The sequence below is a fragment of the Folsomia candida genome, unplaced genomic scaffold (assembly GCF_002217175.1).
Source record: "Folsomia candida strain VU population unplaced genomic scaffold, ASM221717v1 Fcan01_Sc012, whole genome shotgun sequence".
Classification (NCBI taxonomy): domain Eukaryota; kingdom Metazoa; phylum Arthropoda; class Collembola; order Entomobryomorpha; family Isotomidae; genus Folsomia; species Folsomia candida.
This window is the reverse complement of record NW_019091204.1, coordinates 682,305-706,423: the sequence shown is the minus strand read 5'-3', so window position 1 is coordinate 706,423 and position 24,119 is coordinate 682,305. Positions and strand designations below refer to the sequence as shown.

Below are 24,119 nucleotides of genomic sequence, written 5' to 3'. Positions count from 1 at the left end.
ACATATTTATGTATGTAATATCAGACTTGAATATCTGTAATTTGAAACAAACTCTCCAAATGAAAACCGAACGTCTGTGGTAGTGCCCAAGGTTGCATAAACAAAAATGTTATTCCAATCATCAACAACCGTTATATTTGAATAAGTACATTTATTGATTTGCTAGGTAGCCGAGTAAAATATTGGTAATAATCAAACTTTACTCATGGTAACCATGACCCTAAACGTCCCCCGGCTTCCTAAATTTTGAACCGTGTTAAATCGGGGGGTACGCCGGAACTAAGGCGTACTGTAGAATTTTTTTCGTTGGGTGCTGAATAGAATTGGATTTGCGCCAAGTAGGAACACCTTTTTGAAAACGTGGGGCATAAGGAGGAAACGGTTAAAATACATGATACTTTCGGGTGAAATAGATTTCTAAATGTTTGGAAGAAATTTAAATGGAGACTAATATATGTATCCTGCACAATATATCCGTTGATTATTTCTTTGAAAAATTGCTAGACTGAAAATATTTTCTAAATCATACTATTCATGATTGATTGTATGTATTTATTGATAAGGATCTGCATGCGTAGTTCCGAATACTTCGAGAATATTCGGGCAAATTTACAATTTTCTTCATAGTGACTAAAAATTCGAAGTTCAATAATACAAACTAATTTGACAAGACTAACTGTATCAATTAGGGGGTAGAAGGCCATGCTTAAAGTCTGAGCTGGGCTTGTCGATATTGATTGCTGAAGTTATTTTATTCTAGCCCAAAGCTTTGTCCTGAAACATGTACATAGATACTTACATACGTATTCCAGTATATGTGTAATATAAGGGCAAACTTGAAACTAACCCTTCAAATAAAAATACATCCCCGCAGTAAATTACTCGTAGTTCTGTTACATATGTCTAGTAAGTATCACATCATATCTCGTAACTTTTATTTCGAGTATGTATGTATAAATAAACTTTATAGTTGTCTGGATACCTTTAGCTATTTCGCCGACTTGAATATATGAACTACTCTTATTAATTAAACATTACTCATGGTAACCATCGTCCTAAATGTCCCTCTGAAAATAGCCTTCCAAAATTTTAAAATGCTTAACCGCTTAATCACGTGGTATCCATGATGCCCAAAGTACAACGGAGTGACACTCTTTCTCCATTTTCGGAAATATTTGTCTTCTGCTAGGACTCTCCATGATGCCCGGTTCTTTATTGATTGTACATAAAATTTACCGCACGCTTGTAGCACGGTGGTCCAAAACAACAATAGACAAAGGGCCGCTGCAATCATCAGGTAACGAAAGATTCCTAACGCCTCCCAGTGGGCAAGTAGCATCCAGTTGCAGAACAGTGAGAACTGAAGGACTAGAGTCTGAAATGGTACAAATGCCAGGGAAAAGTGGGACATAACGCGCCGATGGACTAATTCTAAGCTTCGATACTCGATGGGAAGCATGGCAGTTGTGCGGAATGAAGCATGCACAATATGCTTTCCAGACTTGCGTTTCAGGTCAAATTCTGTATGGAAGGGAACTAGAAAGGCTGAAAATTATAAAAATTAGATTACAATTTATACACATACTTGTTTTCATAACTTGTATTTGTTTTCTGTGACAACGTAGCCTTGGATGATAACATCTTGACGGTTCTTAACGAACAAACAAAATTGTTGGTACTACTATCCAACGAATAACCTACGCTAGCATCGCCACAATGAAGACGTATAGCATAGCAAACGGTGTAGCATTAAGAATTAATTGCTTTCACCGGTAATTTAACACCCCTACCTTACCATTAAATTATCTTAACCAACTCACCAACGTACGAGGCCACAATCACCAATCCAATTCCCGCTGAAACGATGCTCATAATCAACAGGTACCCATAGCAACCTAGATGCACACAGAATAAAGCCCTACTCCTTAATTTCTTGGGAACTAAGGACGTCCAATGAAATGGTAAAATGTCCATTAAGTAAATTGTAACACCGCCAAAAAACGAATAACCAGACACCAGCCCGGCAATGGAACCGAAAAACCACTCAAGATAAGTTCCTGTGGGGTAAGACGAGGCAATTTCTTTATCGCTAAGTGATCCACCTTTCCCGAACACGGAAAATATAGTTAAATATTTGGTGGACACAATCGACCAGCTCGTTGCAGCTAGTTGTGAGAATTAGATAGTAAATTAAGGGAATAAACATGGCCAAAATGATGACGTACGAAACGTTAAAGGTAAGTAGTTTCTGAGCACTTTTATCTGAGAAATTGTCTAATGTGAAGAGGCGAAAGAGACCATAAAGGATTTGGATGATGAGTAAAACTGTGTTGAATCTTGTGGTTCGGCGCGAATTTGTCGTAATATAAAACTTGTTGGTTCGGTTGTTCGGCAACAGTGCCGAAAAACCAATCTAGAAACCTCCCCGTTGGGTAAGAGGAGGCAATTTCTTTATCACTAAGCGATGCCCATGTCTCCCTAATACGAAAAATATAGTTCAACGCTTGGTTGAAGCAATCTACCAGCTCTGGACAGTTAGTTGTGAGAATTAGTAAGCAAATTAGTGGGACAAAAACTGCCAAAAGTACAACGTACGAAACGTTGAAAGTAAGAAGTTCGTGATCACTTTTATCTGACAGGTTGCCAAACCCGGTGAGTCTGATAGCGCCAAAAATAATTTGAACAATGAGTACAACCGTGTTAAATCGGGTGATTCGCCGCGAATAGGGCGTAGTGTAGAATTGGTTGGTTCGGCTGTCGAATAAAAGCGCGTTTGCGCCAAGAAGCGAGAACACTTTGAGATAAGCGTCGCTAGCGATGAGAAGCCGTTTAGAATACATGGTGATGTCAGGCATGGAAACCTCGTTGGTGTTTGGGAGCCGTTTAAGCGACTGTAAAGTCGGGCTGAGCGTTTGATATATTATCTATGAAAATTACAAGACTGGAAAAATTGTTTTTATTTCACTTATTATCATTGCATACATATTACACATCATAACGGTAAAATTAAATTATATATTGTGTGCAGGATGGATGCCTACATATAAAATTGTTCTAAATACATGCACATGCACATATGTACGTACAAAGTTTGCATGTGGAACAAAATTGGTACTTCCAAGTCTAGTAATATGTAGGAACGATCAATTATTGTGAAACGAAAACGAGGTATTATCATCAATTTGTAGGCAAAGCTATGGTTAATTCTTATCTTGACTCTATCCTCCCAACGAAGCGACGTATGTAAGTATATATGTATATCCTCCAATATGTACCTTAATTCTATGGGTATATTTATTGCTTGAATATCGTATGTAAATCACACATATACATAACCTTAACAGGAGCTTAATACTTAAAGTTTGTTTTTAGTCCATCTATTAATAATATTTCATTCCATTCCACACATGTGTAAAATCTAGAATTAATTGACTCAAAATTTTTTGATTTATACATAGATATTTAAATGCGAAAAAGTTACAAATCTGAACGTACAATCAATCCAAGAAGTATTGGCAACCCCCACGGAAGCTAGAAACAATTGGCTATAACTTTTCCATGCATTATCAAATTTGCATAAAACTTTGTCCGCATTTGGTAAATCTAATGTAGTGTTCGATTATAATCATGCTTCCGATTAAAATTAAATAACCAGCACGTTATCCTGATTTTGATACGAACGAGTCAGGTACGAACCTCTAAAAAGTATTGGCAACCTGTGTCATAATTATTTGTACGAAATTTTTATAACGACAAACCTCTGCGTCTTGTCAAGGTAAGTTAATCAGATCAAAGAATTTTACTTTATCTGCTTCGTAAGTCCAGATTGGTATTGCCTAGTGCCAAAATGTCGACACCAAACGGGCTATTTTTGGCGGAGCGAGGAATAATCTTGCCTCCTTCAAAATCAAGCTTTTATATCGATAACTCAGACAGAAAACATGCTCCGTGATATTTACTATTGGAAACGTATCCAAAGAACATGAAGCAATTATTTCAGTTCGTGGTTTCCTATGATCCGGCTAAAAATGCCTCCTAATCCTAAAATCAATGGATTAATCAAGCAAATTATCACTCGAGATCGGGAGATTTCAGCTCCCATAACCATGTTGAATTTGAGTACGGAATGTGGGGTCAACATAGCATGCAATTTGGTGATCAATCAAAAATCATGCCATGGGGTTTCAGGGTCGAGTATCCCGACAGGCGGGAAGGTACCCAACGCGAACCAACTCAATAAATTTGAACGGGCTAAATACCATCATTAACAGAATTCCAATGAATGAAAAAGGAGCTGATGGTCTCACATAAGCTCATTTTACCTATTCGGAGCTAATTAAAGGGTTCAAGTCTGCCGGATGCATTAAAAGGCTCAGAAAAACGAATATGTGCATATAGCAGTTAAACACAGAGGAGCTCGATTATGGTTTGGGGTTAAATGACCAGGTCGCGGCGTACTTATGTGGTCATTATCGGTGAAATCCTGACCAGGGGGGTCTAGGTAATCATTCGAAACGATAATTTGAAAAGATTTGACAAAAACATGACCCAGGAAGGAATTTCATATTCCAAAATTGCAGTGGCCCCAAACATGCATCCAAATTAACGATGCACATTTTTGGAGACCGAAAAACTTCAGCATCTTTCGTTGGCTGCACAGTCTCCCGATGTGATTCTTATTGTCCGGGTTGAGATAAGAGCGACTGCTGGGAAATCACTCGTCGAAAAACGAGCTTGTCAAAAGTTCGAAAGAAGATTGGGAAGCAGTATGAAAAAGCGTTAGAAAGAAACTGGTCGAGTCAATTCCAAGGCGAATTTTTGCTCTTATTGCGTCGAGGGGAGGTGGTGCGCTGTACTAGTCGTAGTTTATCGAAACAAAATTGCAGTGTCTTTGATTATGATTTTTTTAAGTTAAGGGTTGCCAATACTTTTTGTGGGTTAATTTCGCAAATTTTCCAACAAATTATATAAAAACCGTGCCAATCTAATTTTAATCAACAAAGGATTATTATCATCGAATACCACATTAGATTTGTCAAATGTATGCAAAATTTCAGGCTAATTGCATAATGCATTCAAAAGTTATAGCCAATCATATTTAGCTTCCGTGGGGGTTGCCAATACTTGTTGGATTGACTGTACATGTACAGATGTAATAAGTATATGAAAGGCTTACTTTTTATAACGCGTTTTCACTAAAAATAATGGAAATTGAAATGGTGATTTTTAAAAATGTTAGATGAAGCGAAGTTGAAATTGAGATGAGTCATAGAAACATCAATACGAGACTGGCAGTGGCGGAAATATAGATTAGGGGCCGGTACGTGAGCCAGATTTGGGGGCCTGTCTAAATTTTACCAATATGTGTCTATAATTTTCTATGAATTTTAGCATTTGTAGTTCAATGAAGAAACATAATTTCTTTTACTTCAGATAAAAACACTGCGTTATTTAGTGTGAGTTACATATACAAATATGCATTAAAATAGGAGATAACAAATTTCAAATAAAAATTCTGGTAAGACCGGTTTTTGACAACTCAGATTCTGGAGAACTTCATTGAACCAATTTTCGATTCTTCTCAAACCGGTTGTAAACCAGTTTTTAGTTTTACACGTTTTGTAGCGCAAATTTAACAAAAGGTTTGCAAATATAGTCTGCTAAAATTTAAGACAAAGTTAAATACTTATAAACTTGGCAATAAGGTATTTCAGAAAGACTAATTCTAATCTCAATAATAAAAAATGTTAAATACTAGCGCATAAGCCCGTCTTCCGCCGGCCGACAGTGAATTTGATGTTAAAAATTCCACCAATTAATATTATTGCTTTCTTTACTTTTACTTCCGTCACGGAAAATTATTTTGCTTCCGTTGCAGATAAACATATCCAGCTTATAATATAGATAGCTTGGCCTCGGACACACTTTGTCTTATGTAACAAGTTTAAAACCAATTTTCGAGTGTTTAAAACCTGTTTTTGTAAAAAAAAACCTTGTTTGGGGCAAACTTAAAATCATTTATTTCACTAAATCGGATTTAGCGTGTTGAAGTGCTTTTTAATGCAAATCCCATTTTCGGTTAAACCGATTTCCAGCGCAAAATCATTTTTCCGATTTTCATCCCTAGCCCCAGAATTTAGCTAATTTTTAAAATTTTGTTGAAATTTCAAATAATTTGCACAATTTCAATTTTTTTCAAATAAAAAAATCATACTAAAAAAGTTATTCCAAGAACTCAAAATTCCAGAACCAAGGGTCAACGAAAATCTTTATGCTTTAATTTCTTCAAACAAATCTTCAAACAAAAGAATAATTTCAAACATTACAGAATCTCAAAACAATTACAAAGATTTTATCGATTTAAAATATAGCAATTTGTACATTTTTAAAAGTTTGTACAAATTAACTGCATTTCCATAATTCCAGAAAACTGTATAAATTAAAAAGATTTCGATGTCTTCAAAACATTTTGTAAATTAAAAAAACTTGGTAGACTAATTTTTATAAAAATTGGTACTTGTGGAAATTGCTTCTTGCCACTAGTTGCCACTTTGCTGAATTAAAAAAAGAATTTGACGAATTTCCGAAGATAATTCTCTTGTCCCATATTTCTGAACTAATTATAGTATAACTCCTGTGGAATTGCATTCAAAATCAGGACTGATAACGGTAACATAATACCTAGATGTCAAACTTGATGTCTAGCTAGGAATACCTACGTTGAAGTATCTATATTATAAGTTGGAAATGTTTGTCTGCAACGGAAGTGAAAGTAGTTTTCCCAAACGGAAGTGAAAGTGGGAAAAGTTAATCTAAATTTAACTACTTCCGGTGCGGACTGTGAAACTAATCGCCCGGCGGGAGACGGGCTTATACGCTAGTAAATAATAGCTTGATACTTAAATTTATTTATGTGGTTTCAGCAAAAGAATATTTAGAAACGCGATGTAAAGGACCGTGGCCGCTTGAGGGCCCAAAGTTTAACAGATTAAGTAGTTAAATAAGTTTCTTGTTAACTACTAAACTGTTTGTCATTTTATTATGAGTTGTTTTAGAAATTTTTAATTATTATTGAAAAATTTTTCTGAGGGCCGGGGGCCGTCGCCAAGCGGGGGCCGATACGTGGGACGTACCCTACGTACCCCTATTTCCGCCACTGGAGACTGGCAAAATTAAAGAAAATTTCATATATAGCTGAAATATGGAAAATATTGAGGAAATATGAGAATTCTAGTTTCTTTTTGTAGAATATCGAATGCCAATCGTTTTTCCAAAAATCGCAAAATTCTTGGGACAATGGGGTAAAGTGTATCAATGTTTATTATAACTATGGTATATTGGGGTATGGTTCGTAGTTAAGTGAGCGAAGCGAGCAGGTTAGGTTTTACTAGGTAGGCGGAAATGGTTAGCTTGCCCCCTAGCTAGGACCAGCTACAACTAGCTATAAGAGCTAGATACTAGAAATCTCAGCTTACCCCAGACATCTAATTTTACACCAAAAAAATCATTGCCGTGTTTCAGCTATATATTACATCTATATTATAAGCTGGAAATGTTTGTCGGCAACGGAAGTGAAAGTAAATGTTCTGCAACGGAAGTGAAAGTAGGGAAAGTAAAGTTTCAAATGGCGCGAAAATTCAAAAATCTTAATTTTAAGGCTTAATGACGTATCCGTATCAAAAAATCATCCAGTAAATTAAACTGCGCGAAATTTGCATCCCACTTTGGACTTTGCATTACATTACCCGAATTAGTTTATTGTTTAGAAATCTTACGAAATTGAATAATTTGAACGCCAAAATAAAAATAACTGGTGTAAAATAATAGGATAAATCGGCTCATTCGGCTAATTTGGACGAACTCCATACACCACAGATCTTCACAGCTCTCCCGTACTTTTACATACATTAAATACACAGCAATATTCATAAATTTCAAACTAATTTTTCGAGACTTGGAGATCGAATTTCGAAATTCTGTACACCGCTATTGTTGATAATTAGCTGCTTAAAAATATGCATTTAAAATATGTCAATTTCGATAAGCCAATTTTGCCTGATGATTAGCATGTGTTCTTATGGAATTTACACTATCTGTGGCATCCAGCCACAATGCGGTTATCGGGGCGTTGCTCCGTGATGGTGGTTATCGGGGTGTGACGGCCTGGTGCTGGTAATCGGGGTGTGGCGGCCTGGTGGTGGTTATGTTGGGAGTGGTTATATGATTTTGGTTAGCTTTGGGGGCTTTCTGATGGTGGTTATCGGAGTGTGGCTGACTCACGGTGGTTATCTGGGAGTGGTTATTTGATGGATGGTCGTTTAGGTGTGGTTGCCAATGCAGGCCATTGCCACTGGAGACTGGCAGACTGGGCTGGCAGAGATGACTGTGCCAAATGGGTGACATTTAATTTTCCACTTTAATTTGCGTTGCAAATTGCTTTCACTTCCGTTGGCGTCAAATTAAAAAAAAAAAAATATCTCCAAAATATTTAACTGCTGAAATTTTGATAATCTAATCATCTCTCGCCCGGCGGGAGACGGGCTTATACGCTAGTTTTCTATAATTTTGTAAGTCTCGTATTGATATTTCTTTGACTATCTCCATTTACCCCATAGGCGCTACAGCCTACTTATTTAGGCGCTAGCCGCTGTGGCCAACTAAGTAGGCGCTAGGTGATGAGGCCCGAGGTGCTCGGCGCTGAGTCGCGCGCAGCACGTCGGTCTCAATTTCCTCGTCTCAATTCAAAATCCAGATTTGACTTTTTGTTAACAATTTTATTTTAATATATGGTACTATATATAAATTGAAATAATAGCTAACAGTCCTTATTTACGGACCAATTTATTTATTTATTACTCAAACATGAAACGTGTCTAAACTTTAGAATATTTGTGTAAGAAATTCATAAATCATATCGCGAAAGCCGTCGCTTAGCGCTTGGTCAAATCATTCAATATTTGTACGCTTTCCCATCAAATATTTCGAACTTTGGGATGAACATCTTCTTTGAAATTATGAAATCCAATATCGTCTTTGCAGATTCTTCCCGAACCTGGAAAAAAATCAGTACAATAAACTCTTAAAAATAATAAAAAAAGGTCGTCTTTATTGATTCCCAATTTTAGCCATTACATTTGAATTACAAGTGAACCAAACCTCACATAAGTGAGAAATAGATGGTCACAGGTTCCTAACTATGGTGCTCGTAGTGCAATGGACACCGCACAGACCTGTGCAACAAGTCAGAGAGGAAAACCACAAGGGAAAAACTCTCTGCCAGTACTGGGAATTGAACCCAGAACCTCCATTCGGCTTGAAGCACAGTGTGATGACCACTCGGCCACCACTGCCTGCCTTAATAATGTTACCCTTTTGAAACGTATAAATTTCACTACACTAAATCCAGAGTGACGTCGACTTTATCCAGAGTAAAGTTTACCCTGGATTTAGTACCGTTAAATTAATATAAACTGAAATTGCCTTTACTTTTAAGAGTGTAGAATAGAAATATGTATTTATGAAAATGGAGAATAAATATTAAATCGTATCTGGATTTGCATAATATCTCACAGAAATATCGTGGAGGGTGACTTTCTCCTCGACTGCATCCATCGCGACGAGAACTTGTTTAAACAGCTCAAATTCCTTCTCCTTAAACGTGCGACGATACCGGTCATCCCAATTGTGCGGAGTTATTTTCAACGTTTTTAAGCCTACATAAAAACAAATCGGTGAGCGAAAACATTTACAGTGTTATCAATCATGGAGGGGATTCTTGGTGTCAAATTTATTCCGTCTAGTATTAAAATTATAACTATAACGATCCGTAAAAATTTCTACTGATAAGGTAAAACTTCAGCATTCATAATGAAATTTATTTAGAAGCTAGACCGGGATTGTTTATCGAGTTATATCAAAAATTAGGAACCACGTGACCCTTGTGATAGGTGCCACGTGATTCCTAATTTTTGGCTCGATTTTATGATATATTAACTCGCTAGAAAAAAATCCCGGTGTAGCTTGAAAAAAGGATCCATGATGAGCGATTACCCCTATTGTAGCAGCTCTACTACAACTTGGTATTATTCTAATACTGGCTTTCTAAAAATACAGAAATTTTCGCCAATTCATACCTTTGTACAATTCACTTCCCTCCATCAAAGCGTGGAGCACATTCATCATTTTACTCGGAGATTTGGGCAGCGCTAATTTCAGGTGTTTTAACGACTCCCAACCCTTACACGCGTTGAGAACTACGCCCAACTTCATCCCAGTCAAGTCCCCATGCCAATCCCTTTGGTAATAAGTGTCCAACTCGAGCCTCTCCAAGTTCGGAAACGTCGTCTTCAATCCGTCCAAAAGTCTGGCGTCCTGGATATCTCGAAGCGACAAATTCCGAACGCTCGCCAGCGTCTTGTTGGCGTCGAAAATATCCTGCAAAACTTCATCCAGACGACTCGAGCAGGTAAAAGGCTTTCCCATTACGAGAGTTTCTACACTCGTGATATTTTCCAAGAAGTCGCCGCACTCAAAAATGTCCATCATGTCGTTGCGAAAGTACTTCAATTTCGACATCCTTCTCGGCACACGGAAGGCAGACTTTTCCACTAATTTGTACTTGTCTTGTATGTTGATTCCCCCACAGCCAAAAGATAAGGTGACGAGTTGATGGGAGACTTGCGCCAACATGTTCAAGAGCTGGGAAAGCTTGTCATGCGCGCGTGCCATTTTACGTGGTCGAACATAGTTTGGAGCGATGGTTAAAGAGGAGAGGGACTTAGAATTTGACAAATCCGGGTAGAATCCCCATGGAAGGGTGAGCTTGCTTAAATTTGGTGAGGCGTTAACCACCTCTTGAACAAGACTGGTAAGAAATGGGGTCACCATGTTGCAAGTAAGGGTGAAAGATGTCAGTTTTCCTTTTGGTGGCAACTCCGCTAGCACGACCTCCTCTTTATAAGTCATCGACTTCCTAAATTCGCCGGAAATTATCAGCTGTTTCAAATTCGAGCAGAGATTTAGCAGGATTTCATAGATTGATGATAGACAGGCTTCGTAGTCGATGGTAACCTCCAAAATTCCGATTAGATCGGGGAATTTGTCACAAACGTGCATAAGTTTGGCGGAGAAGGAGTTGATACTACGGATGGGGTATTCGGAAGTGGTTTCCCTGCACGTGGCGCTTATCCGTTTCGCGACTCGGTCGTCCATATTGAAACACAGTACGAAAACTGGAATTGGGTCGCAGAACAAATAGTACTCCTTTTCGTGGGTCAGGTTTAATGCGAGCCTCGTATTTGGCAAGGAGAGGACCATTTCGTTCCAGAAATGGGAAACGAGTCGACACGTTTTCAAAGGGGTGGAGCTCTTTTTCAAAATTTCCGTCAAATCTAAAAAAAGGCATAAAAATATGGGAATTTATGTAATTCATAATTTGCATTTTTAAGACATTAATTTTGTAATTTCAAAGTGCTAACAATCGGATTATTTAGTGCGATCTGCTGCGCGCTCCTTTCTTCGTGAGGAAGCTCCATTTTCGGTAAAACCTGAGTTAAATTAAATAAAAAAATCCAATTGTTTAAATTCAGTATTTAAAAGTTTACTTTTTCGTCTATTGTTAATCAATCATTTCACATTTCTATACAAATTTCATTAATATTAATTAACAACATTCTCTTCTACCGTCTTACCAAGCTTTGAAGGTGATACGTCTGTGAAGTTAGAACCGGTTATGAGCAAAATTGAGACTCGGAACAATACAGTATGCACACACATTATTAGCACCCCTCAAAATCGGCTAATATCTGCTGCCGTAAATTAAGTAATAAAGGTCGCCATGCCTCCAGTGACCTAAAAATGACCTAAATCTGTCGCCATGCCTCCAATGACCTTAAAATGACCTAAATCTGTCGCCATGCCTCCAGTCACCTTAAAATGACCTAAATCTGTCGCCATGCCTCCAGTGACCTTAAAATGACCTAAATCTGTCAACATGCCTCCAGTGACCTTAAAATGACCTAAATCTGTCGCCATGCCTCCAGTGACCTTAAAATGACCTAAATCTGTCAACATGCCTCCAATGACCTTAAAATTGCCTAAATCTGTCAACATGCCTCCAGTCACCTTAAAATGACCTAAATCTGTCGCCATGCCTCCAATGACCTTAAAATTGCCTAAATCTGTCAACATGGCTCCACTTGTCAATTTCTAGTCAATTTATGTCATGATTGGATTTTGACTTCCCCAGCGCGGCATTTCACTTACGGCATTCTTTGAAATTTAAAATAATGCACAATTACATGCTCCATAAGACTCCGCCGACCCGCATCCTGACAAAAAATTTCCCGCCCCGCACTTGTCAATTTCTAGTCAATTTATGTCATGATTGGATTTTGACTTCCCCAGCGCGGCATTTCACTTACGGCATTCCTTGAAATCGAAAATAATGCACAATTTCATACTCCATAAGACTTCGCCGACCCGCATCCTGACAAAAAATTTCCCGCCCCGCACTTGTCAATTTCTAGTCAATTTATGTCATGATTGGATTTTGACTTCCCCAGCCCGGCATTTGACTTACGGCATTCTTTGAAATTTAAAATAATGCACAATTACATGCTCCATAAGGCCCCGCCGACCCGCATCCTGACAAAAAATTTCCCGCCCCGCACTTGTCAATTTCTAGTCAATTCATGTCAAAATTGGATTTTGACTTCCCCAGCGCGGCATTTCACTTACGGCATTCCTTGGAATCGAAAATAATGCACAATTTCATACTCCATAAGACTTCGCCGACCCGCATCCTGACAAAAAATTTCCCGCCCCGCACTTGTCAATTTCTAGTCAATTTATGTCATGATTGGATTTTGACTTCCCCAGCGCGGCATTTCACTTACGGCATTCCTTGAAATCGAAAATAATGCACAATTTCATACTCCATAAGACTTCGCCGACCCGCATCCTGACAAAAAATTTCCCGCCCCGCACTTGTCAATTTCTAGTCAATTTATGTCATGATTGGATTTTGACTTCCCCAGCGCGGCATTTGACTTACGGCATTCTTTGAAATTTAAAATAATGCACAATTACATGCTCCATAAGGCCCCGCCGACCCGCATCCTGACAAAAAATTTCCCGCCCCGCACTTGTCAATTTCTAGTCAATTCATGTCAAAATTGGATTTTGACTTCCCCAGCGTGGCATTTCACTTACGGCATTCCTTGGAATCGAAAATAATGCACAATTTCATACTCCATAAGACTTCGCCGACCCGCATCCTGACAAAAAATTTCCCGCCCCGCACTTGTCAATTTCTAGTCAATTTATGTCATTATTGGATTTTGACTTCCCCAGCGCGGCATTTCACTTACGGCATTCCTTGAAATCGAAAATAATGCACAATTTCATACTCCATAAGGCCCCGCCGACCCGCATCCTGACAAAAAATTTCCCGCCCCGCACTTGTCAATTTCTAGTCAATTTATGTCATGATTGGATTTTGACTTCCCCAGCGCGGCATTTGACTTACGGCATTCTTTGAAATTTAAAATAATGCACAATTACATGCTCCATAAGGCCCCGCCGACCCGCATCCTGACAAAAAATTTCCCGCCCCGCACTTGTCAATTTCTAGTCAATTCATGTCAAAATTGGATTTTGACTTCCCCAGCGCGGCATTTCACTTACGGCATTCCTTGGAATCGAAAATAATGCACAATTTCATACTCCATAAGACTTCGCCGACCCGCATCCTGACAAAAAATTTCCCGCCCCGCACTTGTCAATTTCTAGTCAATTTATGTCATGATTGGATTTTGACTTCCCCAGCGCGGCATTTCACTTACGGCATTCCTTGAAATCGAAAATAATGCACAATTTCATACTCCATAAGACTTCGCCGACCCGCATCCTGACAAAAAATTTCCCGCCCCGCACTTGTCAATTTCTAGTCAATTTATGTCATGATTGGATTTTGACTTCCCCAGCGCGGCATTTGACTTACGGCATTCTTTGAAATTTAAAATAATGCACAATTACATGCTCCATAAGGCCCCGCCGACCCGCATCCTGACAAAAAATTTCCCGCCCCGCACTTGTCAATTTCTAGTCAATTCATGTCAAAATTGGATTTTGACTTCCCCAGCGTGGCATTTCACTTACGGCATTCCTTGGAATCGAAAATAATGCACAATTTCATACTCCATAAGACTTCGCCGACCCGCATCCTGACAAAAAATTTCCCGCCCCGCACTTGTCAATTTCTAGTCAATTTATGTCATTATTGGATTTTGACTTCCCCAGCGCGGCATTTCACTTACGGCATTCCTTGAAATCGAAAATAATGCACAATTTCATACTCCATAAGGCCCCGCCGACCCGCATCCTGACAAAAAATTTCCCGCCCCGCACTTGTCAATTTCTAGTCAATTTATGTCATGATTGGATTTTGACTTCCCCAGCGCGGCATTTGACTTACGGCATTCTTTGAAATTTAAAATAATGCACAATTACATGCTCCATAAGGCCCCGCCGACCCGCATCCTGACAAAAAATTTCCCGCCCCGCACTTGTCAATTTCTAGTCAATTCATGTCAAAATTGGATTTTGACTTCCCCAGCGCGGCATTTCACTTACGGCATTCCTTGGAATCGAAAATAATGCACAATTTCATTCTCCATAAGACTTCGCCGACCCGCATCCTGACAAAAAATTTCCCGCCCCGCACTTGTCAATTTCTAGTCAATTTATGTCATGATTGGATTTTGACTTCCCCAGCGCGGCATTTCACTTACGGCATTCCTTGAAATCGAAAATAATGCACAATTTCATACTCCATAAGACTTCGCCGACCCGCGTCCTGACAAAAAATTTCCCGCCCCGCACTTGTCAATTTCTAGTCAATTCATGTCAAAATTGGATTTTGACTTCCCCAGCGCGGCATTTCACGTACGGCATTCCTTGGAATCGAAAATAATGCACAATTTCATACTCCATAAGACTTCGCCGACCCGCATCCTGACAAAAAATTTCCCGCCCCGCACTTGTCAATTTCTAGTCAATTTATGTCATGATTGGATTTTGACTTCCCCAGCCCGGCATTTGACTTACGGCATTCTTTGAAATCGAAAATAATGCACAATTACATGCTCCATAAGACTCCGCTGACCCGCATCCTGACAAAAAATTTCCCGCCCCGCACTTGTATATTTACAATGACAATTTATACTCAGATTATAAATATTTATTTGAACTGAAGTTACACAAGATTTGACTAAGAATTTGATATCGGCATCGGTTTTAACTCGCTCCGATTTTGATGGAACTATTATAATTATCAGTGCCTGGATAAATAATAGAACAGGATTTTTCATAATGCACAGTGTGAGCGAAGATATGATGGAATACGTAATGCATTTTTTCCACAACGAGAAAAATTGCAAGAGAAAGGCAAACGCTCGGTTGCGGATTTCACCATAGTTTCGTTTAATATGTAAGTTGATAATAGATGTGCATTTATTGAATTTAAATAATATTTATCGAGTAAGATCATGTTTAGTAAAACAGGCAGCAAAACATTTCAAATAGGCACGAGCTGAGCGTTGGCTCATACTCTCCTTCATAATAAACCGGTTGAGTCATACCCTCTGCTCCGAATTCTCGTCCCCACCTTTTAAGCTCATCAACGGTTTTCTCATCGTTCGTGGCCCCATTGGTTGATCCATCAGTCCGAATTAATCCTTCAAACATTTCCTAGTAGAAATTCAAAATTAATTAGTAATAGCGACACGGGCCAAGTATTTCAAGCATGGCGAATAAGACATACCTGGGTTATCAATGTTGTTGGCTTGCAGCCCACCTTCATAAGTTGGACAATATCGTTCACACCGTCGGAGGAAAAGTTACTAGTGTACTGAAGTGCTTGTAGTTTTGAAATGGCAACAGCAAGGTCGTGGGCAGAGAAACTAATGCGAAATAAATCGGTAATGTGAAATTAATTTGGTGAGAAGTGAAGAAACTATACATATATGTAATACAACATATGATATTATACATATATATAATACCCCTCAGTCATTGAAGATATTTTGCCAAGATCGAATGATTCCGTTAAAAGATTTGTTTTCTTTAAATAGTGTGCTAGTATTCGCTCCCTTGCAAAGGAATCGGGTAATCCAATATAAATTCTTTTCGAAAACCTTCGCCTGAATGCATAATCCAAATGCTGCGGAAAATTTGTCAATCCTGGGAAAATTTAGTTAACTTAAGCAACTTGAAACTATGTAATGGTCTGTGCCACCAAAGACTAACCCACGACCACAATTCCAGAATAATTATTTAGGCCATCCATGCACCTGTAATTAATTGCATAATAGCAAGATGCATAAATGCGTACTACAAGGATGCGTGATACAAAAAATGAAAATACTTACGAAAGAAATCCCGTCTTGAGCCGTCGAATGTGTTCAGGATCGTCCTCTTTTCGCTGACATAATAGAGAGTCGATCTCGTCAATAATTATTATCGACGGGCGCTTCTCATGAGCCAACTCGAAAATCCGACTGAGGTACTTGTCTGAGTCACCTGCAAAATATTGACAGGATAAATTTTAAGCTGGCATAAACAGTAAAAATTAACGACACAGTTAGCATACCTATCCACTTATGCAAGATGTCTTTTGGCTCTACCTTCCAGATGCTTATCGTTGGGAAGGTTTTGCACTTTTCCTCTTTTATATAGTTAAGCTCCCCCACAAGTCAGCTTAAGATATGGGTTTTTCCAACCCCAGAAGGTCCAAAAAGCAGCACGCCTTGAAGGTCACTGCCAAATTCTTTCTCCGCCACCAATGGTAGGAAAATGGTTTTCTTCATACTCACGATAACGTGGTCCAAACCAATCACGTCCGACAGCCTCCCACTTCCTGTTTTCACGAGACACTGTAAAATAATGTCATCAGTTATGGCAACTGTTTTTTCCTTTAATTTAACTGCTTCCTTATTAGTCGATTTTCCCTTTGTGGCATTTTCGTTGTTTTCGGTAAGATCTTGCATAGAAATGGTTTGTGTTCCGCTGTTGGCTGAGGGATTTACATATGAGAAATGGATTTCTGAATCCATACCCATTAGAGAAACTAACGGATTTGTTACTGGATTGAACGTCTCAGCCAAGCCACAGCTAACAGGCATAGTCAGTCTGACCGCTGTAGGTAAGTTGTTTGTGGTTGGCAGAACCTCAGGCTGTTTATGGTCCCCCGTTGCTGTCGAACGTTTGTCGTTTTCCTCAGTGTGGCAAATACCTAACAACGAAAAAAATAATAAGTTTTAATTTAGCCCACCAAAAAGTGGCATAATTCGACATTTTCTGAGCCGATTTTGATAAAGTGTTGCACCGATCATTTTTACGGGATTTCGAAACTATGCACAAGTCGAGTTCGAGAATTTTTTTATCTTTACCCAGGTGATATGCACCAAAATGTGCAAAACTTTTCCCTTCAAGACATTGCTTTCCATGCCTCGTAGGTAGTGTAACTCAGTACTGCAAACATTGTAGGAAAAGACATTCTGAACATTTTAAGTGCAAAATTACCTAAATCGGTTAAGAAATGGAGGAGTTATATAGATTGGAAAATCCAAAAAAAATATTCAGGATGGACAAATAATAGCGGTGTTGCGGTGCATATATTATTAATAACAACCAATTATTAGCTTTAAATACACAAGGTCCCAAAAAATTGGAAATCTTAGTGAGGCCGTGCAATATTAACTAATAAATTCAATTAGATTGAAGCATTTGTTTTTTATCGCTCTGGGTATCATTTTTGCTGGAACCATTCTGAATTTTGCTTTTCATACGCATGGATTCTTAATTTTTAAAAAAACGAGAAGTAATTTCAAGTTTCACACTAGAAGTTTGAAAATTAAATTAACTGAGATCAAATATGAAGGTTTAATAATTGTGAAGTACATACATATTTGTTTTAAAAAGTTACAAATCTAAAATTTTGAGATACTAATTTGGATATTCCGTATTTTTATTCTGATAAAATCATCAGACCGATTGAGGGGGACCAGTGTATTCTACTTAAGGGATTAATTCTTCCAGTAAAAAAGTGGTATGGAGAGCGGTGATACAAAAATTCTACAGTGTAATTTAATTTATTAGTTGTTCTTGCACGGTCTCGCTAAGATTTCCAATTTTTTGGACCTTGTTTATTATCAGAGTTGCCCTTAATTCCGCTTATGTTTTCTTCCTCGGTAATTTTCCTTTCCTGGTCAAGTTTCCCGTCATTGCAGCTTTCCTCCTCCTCGTCGCGTACACCCGTCTCTAATTCTGAGATAAGCACTTGTAGTTTCTCGTCGTCGTCGCTTTCAAATTGTGAAGATTTTCCGTCGTCGTCACTCTCCTCCTCTTCCATGGACTCCACATTGTCAGGGTGTACTCCAGCGATACACTTTTCTACAATTATTACACAAAAATTATAAAACAACTGCATAATACTTGAGAATGCGTGCAAAAATAAAGGGACGTGCATAAAATAAGTAACGATTTGGATGGACAGGGAGAGTATTTGGCCGAAGTTGCAATTAAACTTGCGCCACATGTTGAAACCAGGGCGCAACTGGTAACGCACGGGAAGGGAGGATTTTTAAAAAATCCCAGGTCTGCGTCATATATTTTATGACCGTTCCTTAACGTAGAAACTGTACCTTTTTCCAGTTCATGCAAGCAGACTATTGCTAAGTCCTCATTGACACCGATTAAATCTGTCAAGACTTGAAGTTGAAAAGTTGAGTCACGATCTAATATAACAAAACGCTTTTTAAGATATTTGTAATTACTGTAAAGAGTATTGGATCATATTTACATGCAGAAAATGTACATTATGCAAAATTTGAGGGAATGTACTTATGAATTTCTGACTACCCAAGTCGAGCAAATTGATCTAATCATTTGTGTATATTACCAATGGGCTTAGGAACTAAAGGCGAATACATGGTTGCATATCAGATTGGTAAAAAAATTATAAATGAAAATTAACCTTTTGAAAATCTTTTGAGGCACTTGTTGGCTTCGGTGAGGACCTCCAAAGCTTGCCGATACTGCCTCGTCCTGTGGTAATAAATTCCCATTTGAGATAAACTTTGACTTTTCTCAAAGTCGTCCATTTTTCAGTGAATTAATTAATTTATTTTCTAAGGATGCTTTGTGGGCAAAAGTGAATCTTAAAACTAAGAAGAAACCAAGATCAGATTGAGAAACTGGGACTGTGGATGAGAGTGAGAAATTTGATCTACTCTAACCCTGATCTTTAGGATTGTTTACTCAAGATTAAAATTTAACAAGCGGTCATAAGTTATACAATTTTGGATTCATTTTATTCAACTGTTAGATACAGTATGTAATTTATTTAATGCTACGATTTTTAATTTAAAATTCAAATTCAATTTTCCCAACAACCTTTATTTTATTGTCCGCGAGTCATTTTAAAACAATTCTTATATTTATATAATACACGCCAAATGGGAAGATGAATGCTAGACCACAGTTCGCTTTTGTTCCAAATTGACCAAGATTCGTTTTTAACAAATCGAGATAAACCTCCTTGGCCATGCTGGCATCGACATGCATAAGTGCTACTACCCTGCAGAATTTTGAAAGCTTTACACAAGACGCTATTGGGGGACATAGACATAAAATATTTTATTTAAGCAGTTTTATCATAATTCCTTTGAAAATTGGTCACAATGCCGTCTAATATATTGTCACTAAATGGCATTGAAATACCTACCTACCTTTCTTATGAAAATTGAGTTTTAATTTGAAATTAAAAATCGTAGCATTAAATAAGTTACATACCGTAAAATTTATTTAATTGTTGTGCCATCCTCTCATTTACTCATTACTCAATCGCACCTCGCTCTAATGTAATTAGGAAGCTGTCCGACACCATAATAAATGGACGTCTCCACAAACTGATGGACGACGCCGAAGGAGAACAGAAGAAAATATTTGTGAGTCATTCCGGCACGATGTATCACCATCCGGAACTATTCTTTGGTGGCCGAAGCGTGGAGGCAGCTGGATGGCAGTCCACAATGGCCACGTTAGAGGATTTAAGTTCAGTGCATACCCACATTATGCACCCACTACGTCATGGGGACCACTGGCTGCTGACCACGGTCGAAATAAAGACCAGGACACTTCAACTGTACGATCTCCTGGATCACGACAACAATTATCTCAAGAATATAACAGATAATTTAACCCACTTTTTTGATGAAGTTTTCACCCAGAAAAGGGTTGGCGAACCCCAAACAAAAAAACATTGGACGGTGGAGTTCCCAGGCTGTCCTAAACAGAGGGATTCTTCATCTTGTGGAATTTACATAATAAAATATGCCCTCCAATACTATCAAGCTTTCCCACATATCAAGCAAATTGAAATCAACCAAAATGAAACAGAGGATCAACTCAGAATGGATATTGCACAGGAAATGATCAATTCTGAGGAAGGAAAACCGTTTTTGGCAAAATTTGGAGAAGATGCAGAATTATTCATAAAAAATCTAAAGTTGCAAGACCCCAACATAATAAAATCTTTGCAGAGCAAGTAAGTAAATTATTTTGCTGTGACGAAAATATAATATTACCTACTAGTCATCCAGTATTATTAGCCGCAAAGGTCCGACAATTTTCCTGAGAAGTTTTTTGGCCATATATTACTCAAATAAGTTTAGTGATTGGCAGCAATAGCGAAACTGTTGCAAAATAAGTAAAACGACGACGATGGTGTACAAATTTTTATTCCTAAAGTTTATTTTACCTGCATGGTAACCTTTCAGAATTTTTTGCGACTAATAATATTGGATAAACAGTTAATTTTAAAACTTATTTAGCACGATTAATTGACACCGTTTCTATGGGGTGGTGCCCCATACGGTTGCGACAAATGGATTATTTTTTAGAAAATTTTCATTTTTTAAATCGTTGGGGCAAAAGTCCTTTGGTTTGCCCCAACGACTTTAACCTTGAATAACTTTTGAATAGGCAGACAAAGAGACTAAATTCCTGAGGATGAAATCATCCTAATTTTTAGCTTGATTTTTTAAGCTGAAAATCTCGAGTGTACTACTTCGAAAATTAAAATGTTTATTTTGAAGAATATCTCCAAAATATAAGTTTTTCAGGAATTTCGAAGCCAATTCTTATCTCACAAAATTTTATAATATACAAAACTGATCGTATTATCTAGACCGATCGATTGACACCCCACTGGAGGGTGTGAGATCACTTGGTCCGGATTTGACCTAGGGGGTCATCTCAATCCTCCAACTTAGCAACGGTCCACTCACACCATTTTGTCAGTACATAATAATTCAAATTTAATTTCTTCAAAAATGAAAATTTGTGTTGGAAACAATTCATTTGTCGCAACATGTATAGAATGATAAAGTGTCAAATAATATTGCTTATTTAGTAACCTGAAAAACACGAAGAAACCGAGCATGCAAAGCGAGAATGCCCAACCAACCAACAGAAGGTATACCAGTATAAAAGACAATTACATTTTCATGATACAATATTTTATTATAAAATTACAATAATTAAATTACAAGCAAATCCATCAAACTAATTTTTTGTAGTCCCCAACTGCTGAATTTGTCCGGCGATGAAATTACGACATCCAATTTGGAGAGAAAATTTAGAAAAATAGTTGAGGATGTGTTAACTGACCAACATGGAAATTTGGGTAACATTACATATAGACATTTAGAATTTACAAATAATCAAGTATCAAGAATTCGTATAATAAATTTCGGAAATACTTTTAGAAAAGCAGAAGACAAGGGTCAAAACTCTAGGGAAGGACCACATAGCTAAGGAGAAGGATAAATACAAGCGATATAAGGACACATACTTTATAATTTAATCCATAAACGGGAAAAAAATTGAAATCACTTTTTCTTTAACTACTCAGGTTAATTGAAGCTCTTAGTGAAGAGTCAATCATGAAAGCTTATCACGAGATTAAGTTAGACGTGCTGCAAATTTATGTCCCCAAACCGGAAACATTTTCAGGGGAGTATAAATGCCCTCGTCAAAAGGTGTTATGGTTATACTTATATATTCTAAAACAATGTTTAAACTAATTTTCGTGATTGAAAGATCTGGGTCGAACAGAAGCCAAACTTTTGTGCAAATTTACAACAAATGGTCGTCTCGTATCCCTTTTCTGCAAAATCTTTCCAAATCATTTCCACCCAACTTTCTTCTGATCTGAGGAAAGCAGAGAACCTGGAAACCCTTGCATTCAATGTCAGTATAGCAGGTTAAATGCACCAAGTTATTCCGCACTTAAAAATATTATTGATTTTGCAGGATATTCTACAAGTATCCAACGTGCTCGTACCCGAAGCTTTTGAACGGATTTACTCCAAAATTATGCAAATGCCTCTCGAACACGCTCAGAGGGAACTGGAAAACAATTTTCCAACTTAACAAACGCGCAACAAAAATTCCATTCAGGAGCGTACAAAATTATTTTACTCTTTTAACTAATCTTTTCACAAATAACTAATTAAACAAACTCCAACAAATTTTAACCTATTTTAATTTTTTCAATCGTGTAAATAAATTTATTTATATACATTCCATCAATTTAGTCTGCATGAAAATGTATTGACTCGCGACGCGGGACCAATTTTTATCCACGGCAGCAACCCTTATGCACATCGTGTAATTGCGCATTATTATTTGAAGTGATTCCGTAACTTCTGCTCATATAAATATTTATAATGTGATGAGTACAAATTGTCATTGTAAAAATACAAGTCCTGGGCAGGAAATTTTTTGTCCGGATGCGGGTCGGCGGAGTCTTATGAAGCATGTAATTGTGCATTATTTTAATTTTCAAAGAATGCCGTAAGTCAAATGCCGCGCTGGGGAAATCAAAATCCAATCATGACATAAATTGACTAGAAATTGACAAGTGCGGGGCGGGAAATTTTTTGTCAGGATGCGGGTCGGCGGAGTCTTATGGAGCATGTAATTGTGCATTATTTTAAATTTCAAAGAATGCCGTAAGTGAAATGCCGCGCTGGGGAAGTCAAAATCCAATCATGACATAAATTGACTAGAAATTGACAAGTGCGGGGCGGGAAATTTTTTGTCAGGATGCGGGTCGGCGGAGTCTTATGGAGCATGTAATTGTGCATTATTTTCGATTTCAAAGAATGCCGTAAGTGAAATGCCGCGCTGGGGAAGTCAAAATCCAATCATGACATAAATTGACTAGATATTGACAAGTGCGGGGCGGGAAATTTTTTGTCAGGATGCGGGTCGGCGGAGTCTTATGGAGCATGTAATTGTGCATTATTTTCGATTTCAAAGAATGCCGTAAGTGAAATGCCGCGCTGGGGAAGTCAAAATCCAATCATGACATAAATTGACTAGAAATTGACAAGTGCGGGGCGGGAAATTTTTTGTCAGGATGCGGGTCGGCGGAGTCTTATGGAGCATGTAATTGTGCATTATTTTAAATTTCAAAGAATGCCGTAAGTGAAATGCCGCGCTGGGGAAGTCAAAATCCAATCATGACATAAATTGACTAGAAATTGACAAGTGCGGGGCGGGAAATTTTTTGTCAGGATGCGGGTCGGCGGAGTCTTATGGAGCATGTAATTGTGCATTATTTTAAATTTCAAAGAATGCCGTAAGTGAAATGCCGCGCTGGGGAAGTCAAAATCCAATCATGACATAAATTGACTAGAAATTGACAAGTGCGGGGCGGGAAATTTTTTGTCAGGATGCGGGTCGGCGGAGTCTTATGGAGCATGTAATTGTGCATTATTTTCCATTTCAAAGAATGCCGTAAGTGAAATGCCGCGCTGGGGAAGTCAAAATCCAATCATGACATAAATTGACTAGATATTGACAAGTGCGGGGCGGGAAATTTTTTGTCAGGATGCGGGTCGGCGGAGTCTTATGGAGCATGTAATTGTGCATTATTTTCGATTTCAAAGAATGCCGTAAGTGAAATGCCGCGCTGGGGAAGTCAAAATCCAATCATGACATAAATTGACTAGAAATTGACAAGTGCGGGGCGGGAAATTTTTTGTCAG

General features: G+C 38.1%; 1 protein-coding gene across 1 annotated transcript; it reads right to left on the bottom strand.

The window, feature by feature from the left end:
• Positions 1 to 15,491: 15,491 nt before the first annotated feature.
• LOC110855466 (probable spastin homolog spas-1) lies at positions 15,492 to 19,319 on the bottom strand. The gene is made up of 10 exons (XM_035856179.1): positions 19,037 to 19,319; positions 18,705 to 18,797; positions 18,202 to 18,453; positions 16,875 to 17,293; positions 16,652 to 16,754; positions 16,431 to 16,581; positions 16,309 to 16,352; positions 16,065 to 16,242; positions 15,824 to 15,962; positions 15,492 to 15,750 (listed from the first exon to the last, which is right to left on the bottom strand). Exons 1-10 carry the CDS (start codon positions 19,161 to 19,163, stop codon positions 15,553 to 15,555), a joined length of 1,704 nt encoding a protein of 567 aa, XP_035712072.1. The 5' UTR covers positions 19,164 to 19,319; the 3' UTR covers positions 15,492 to 15,552.
• Positions 19,320 to 24,119: the final 4,800 nt, after the last annotated feature.